This window comes from Octopus bimaculoides, chromosome 11 (genome assembly GCF_001194135.2).
Source record: "Octopus bimaculoides isolate UCB-OBI-ISO-001 chromosome 11, ASM119413v2, whole genome shotgun sequence".
NCBI classification, from domain to species: domain Eukaryota; kingdom Metazoa; phylum Mollusca; class Cephalopoda; order Octopoda; family Octopodidae; genus Octopus; species Octopus bimaculoides.
Window position 1 is genome coordinate 66,862,366 of NC_068991.1, and position 4,974 is coordinate 66,867,339.

A 4,974-nucleotide genomic window follows, 5' to 3' on the forward strand; every position below is an offset into this window, starting at 1 on the left:
ATATATATATATATATATATATATATATAGGATACAGGTAGATGCATGGCTATGTGGCTAAGAAGCTCACTTTGCAACCATGTGGTGTTGGGTTCAGTCTTACTGCATAGTACTTTGGTTGAGTGTTGACCAATGACTTGTGAGTGAATTTGGTAGATGGAAACTGTGTGGATGCCTGTTGCATGTGTGTGCACATGCAGGTGTGTATACGAAGGGCATCCAGCCATAAAAACCATGCCAAAGTAGACACTGGAGTTTAGCACATTGATCTAGCTTGCTAGCTCCTCTCAAAAGGTCCAAACCATGTCAATATGGAAAATGGATGTTAAATAATGATTATGTGTGTGTAGAGAGAGAGAGAGAGACGGAGACAGAGAGAGCTATAAATAAATACACACACACACACACACACACAAGTATGGATATACAATAGCAGAAAAATGTACTCAATAAATGTAATAGTTCATTTGAAGTCAAAGTTTCATTCTCTTGATACTAAGTATTCTGTTTGCATAAGGACATACAACAAGAATCTCAGAACAATGATGGATTTAATCATTAGTTTTGAATGAATAAAATATATGCAAAATATTCAAAATATTTTTTAAAGAAATAATTATATAATTATTAAAACACACAAGGCAATAAGTGTATAAACTTACCGGTACATGACATCATGTAACCATTTGGGTCGCTTACATAAAGGCATTTCCAAAGTGTGAAAATACCCCAATTTTGTTGCAATACCTTTAAATATTACTGGATTCAGAAGATCAGTTCTTGAAAGACAACGAGCCTACAAAAATTGAAAAATTCCAAGCATAGCCATATATTCATATTGTTCTTAACAACAACAGACTAATTACGTAATTCAATTAATTTTTTTCAAAATTAAACATTTGGAGTTGGTTATAATTAACCAGCATATTCAGCTGGTATTTGAAATAATAGAACTTAATACAAGGTTCTTACATAAAACTAAGATAAAAGTTTTTACTAGTTGAAATTTTGTTTCATCATTTATGAAGCTTCCACTTTAGGACATTGACTATAATTTAAGTATCTTGGGGCTGTGTTCATGAGTGATGGGAGGCAGAAGGGGAAATTGGATGTTAGAATTGCAGGTGCTGGTACAGTAATACACCAGTGGTCATTCCTCAGATGAGGAGTGGTCGGTAAAAAGGCCAAACTTGCTGTCTTCAATTTGAATTTCATGTCGATCCTCACCTATGGTCATGAATGATGGGTAATGATCGAAAGAGTTTGGTCACAAATACAAGCAGCCAAAATGGGGTTCTTTCAAAGGATCACTTTGGTCATGTTACTCAACAGGGTGCATAGCTTGAAAATCAGAGAGCCTCTCTAGATCGAACTGCTATTTCTCCACATTGAAAGGTCACAGCTCCAATACACACCTCCACTTTACAGAGTGAACTGAGTGCATTTTATGTGGCACCATCATTGGCCAGGTCACCAAGTACTCACATGACAACACCACTCAACTTATGGAGAGAGTAGTATTGAGGGCAGTGGCTTTATACCAGGTGACAAGAGGCTCGAGTATGACAGAAAGACAGGAACAGGTGTCTTGTTGGAAAAGAAAGCAAATGGCGGTAAAGATGTGTCAGGGTACACCCTTAAGTTACAGGAATGTGAACACAAGTGGCATTTGTATGTAAACAAGTTTGTCAGAGTGTGAGGGAGAGTGGTAAATGATAGACATGGGGACATAACATAACATAACATAAAAAAGCACATAAAATACATCATTTTGCGAGTGGCCGTTGCCAGTACCGCCTGACTGGCCTTCGTAGGATTTTTGAGCAAGATCGTTGCCAGTGCCCCTGGACTGGCTCTTGTGCCGGTGGCACATGAAATACACCATTTTGAGCATGGCCGTTGCCAGTACCGCCTGACTGGCCTTCGTGTGGGTGACACGTAAAAGCACCCACTACACTCTGAGTGGTTGGCGTTAGGAAGGGCATCCAGCTGTAGAAACTCTGCCAAATCAGATTGGAGCCTGGTGTGGCCATCCAGTTTCACCAGTCCTCAGTCAAATCGTCCAACCCATGCTAGCATGGAAAGCGGACGTTAAACGATGATGATGATGATGATGATAAAAAGAAATGTAGTGAGAAGTGAACACAGCAGAGTTATAGTCTATTATGAATATGAGTTGGAGGGGGAGGGTGGAGGAAGTAGGTGTGGGTCATATACTTAAATTGATAGTAAATCATTTTTCTACTTCAAACCTGAACCCAGATGGGGAGCATAAACCATTGCGCCACATTAATTCAAATTAAGCTTCAATTAAACAAGTGGTTCTCAACCATTTCTTTTTATCTATTTGACCCCTTTGATTACTATTCTATTCTGATGGACCTCCATAGCCAGTCGATGTTTAAAAACTACTTTTATAGATACTTCTCTCAAAATTAGTTTTGTTTTTCACACATTAGAGAAAGAACTGTTTCTTGTAATAAATACATCCAAAGTAACATTTTCTCATAGACCCTTACAATACTGCTGTGGATCCACAATTTACTATTTTGCCTGCACTAACCCTCAAAAGTCTTACATAGATCCCCAGGTGTCATATGGACTCCAGTTGAAAAACCACTGAATTAAACCAAAACTGGACTTAATCAATCAAATACTCGCCAACCCAATTACAGAACTGTAATCTTAGAAATCTATGGTATTAGCCTTTACTATCTGTACTAATTATAATACATATAAATCATCATCATCATCATCATCGTTTAACGTCCGCTTTCCATGCTAGCATGGGTTGGACGATTTGACTGAGGACTGGTGAAACCGGATGGCTACACCAGGCTCCAGTCTGATTTGGCAGAGTTTCTACAGCTGGATGCCCTTCCTAACGCCAACCACTCAGAATGAATGAACAGAAGCAGATTCATGGTAGCTTTTGGGGTAAGTTGCTGGTCTAGTGATTACATAGTCACAAGTTGAATGCAAAGTACCTTACTGTGGTTGTGTAAGATTGTTGTTGGCACTCCGTCGCTTATGACGTCGAGGGTTCCAGTTGATCCAATCAATGGAACAGCCTGCTCATGAAATTAACGTGCTAGTGGCTGAACACTCCACAAACACGTGTACCATTAACGTAGTTCTCAGGGATATTCAGTGTGACACAGTGTGACAAGGCTGACCCTTTGAAATACAGGTACAACAGAAACAGGAAGTAAGAGTGAAAGAAAGTTGTGGTGAAAGAATACAGCAGGGTTCGTCACCATCCCCTGCCGGAGCCTCGTGGAACTTTAGGTGTTTTCGCTCAATAAACACTCACAACGCCCGGTCTGGGAATCGAAACCGTGATCCTATGACCACGAGTCTGCTGCCCTAACCACTGGGCCATTGCGCCTTCACGGTTGTGTAAGTTAACCTAGGTTAAAATGTATAAAATCCATTCTAACTACATGGTTGAATGGCTGTTAGAAACAGAAAAGGTATCCATATGTAAAATAAACAGTTACTTAGATAAAATTCAAATTTTCAAAATAAAATTTCACTGATGCCAACATGGCAAAAATACAAGCAAGAACAAGTAAAAATGTAAATAAACCCAAATCATCCTTACAGGAATGTATTCTTCAAGCCTTCCATCTGGGAAGGCACCAAACAATTTGGGGCCAAGACACTTTTCTGAAAGAATAGCAAATATTACAGAGTTTCTCACAACAAAGCCAGCACTTGTCTTCGCAATGTGTCCATATACTCGTAGTAGTACTTTACGTGGTTCATCTGGCCTCAATACTGGAATTTCATTTGGAAGAGAACAAATATACAGATAATTGGTCAGTCCACCACTGCAAAAAATATATAGAAATACAAGGAATTATTAAACATACATTTGCTATATAAACACTTTGACAGGATATAAAATAAACACAGCAGGGAGCCGTTTAATCAATATTTGCCAGGCATATCTGCACTTACCAGTTGCATCACATTACTTATCTTCATAAACAGCCCACGTGTATTGTAGTTTGATGACAAACATGTATTGATATCCCAACCCACAAAAAAAAAAAGAAAAAAAAACTGGTACCTTCAGCAAGTGTCTTCTACTATAGCCCCAGCATGACCACAGTCTGAAGACAAACAAGTAAAAGACACACACACATATGACAGGCTTCGACTCAGTTTCTATCGGTCAAATTCACTCACAAGACATTGGTTGGCCTGGGGCTATAGTAGAAGACACTTGCCCAAGGTGCTGTGCAGTAGGAGTGAACCTGAAATCCTGTGGATGCAAAATGAGCTTCTTAACTACACAGCCATGCCTGGACCTATGTCGTTTGATCAAATGAGCAGCCTGTACATTGACTTGAACAAGCAAATGACTGAGTATTCCACAGACACATGTACTCTTAACACAATCTTCAAGCAAAATGAGAGTAATGCATTCTGTGACAAGATTGGACTTGAATTACAGATACAATTTATTTGGTAGTTTTCCTCACAATACTTGGGTCAACCCAAGGTTACGCAGACACACACACATAGACAGAAACAGTGGCAATGTAAAACTTAACATTAAATAGGTCATCAACCTCATAACTGTCTAATTACATACAGAAGATCCCCAAATATAGTAACACCAGTCTTTAATTATTTCCTTTTCCTATTTTATGGTTGAGTGATTGGCAACAGGAAAAATAATTATATGGGAAATAAAAAAAAAAAAGGTGTCAAACAAGAAAAAGAAATGATGTAGTTTTAGGGTTGGAAAAATAATTTGATTTGAAAAAATTCCGAGTTTAGTTACAAAAGCTAATCTTTCTAAGTATTTCTTCTAATGAAAGAACTTTATCATAACTTTGAAAAATAAAAAAAGTATGAAAAAAACGAATTATTTATGGGATGACCCAATATTTTCTTGTGTATAGGTCACATTATTCAATACTTAATTTATCATCATCATCATCGTTTATCGTCCGCTTTCCA

At 38.1% G+C, this 4,974-nt stretch overlaps 1 protein-coding gene across 1 annotated transcript in view; it reads right to left on the reverse strand.

The window, feature by feature from the left end:
* Positions 1-4,974, reverse strand: part of LOC106869288 (choline kinase alpha) — a 53,642-nt gene that overhangs the window by 16,845 nt on the left and 31,823 nt on the right. The window contains exons 2-3 of the mRNA XM_052971914.1: positions 3,605-3,833; positions 663-796 (exon numbers count right to left, since the gene is read on the reverse strand). Coding sequence (XP_052827874.1) covers positions 663-796; positions 3,605-3,833 — 363 coding nt within the window. The remainder of the gene's footprint in view (positions 1-662; positions 797-3,604; positions 3,834-4,974) is intronic.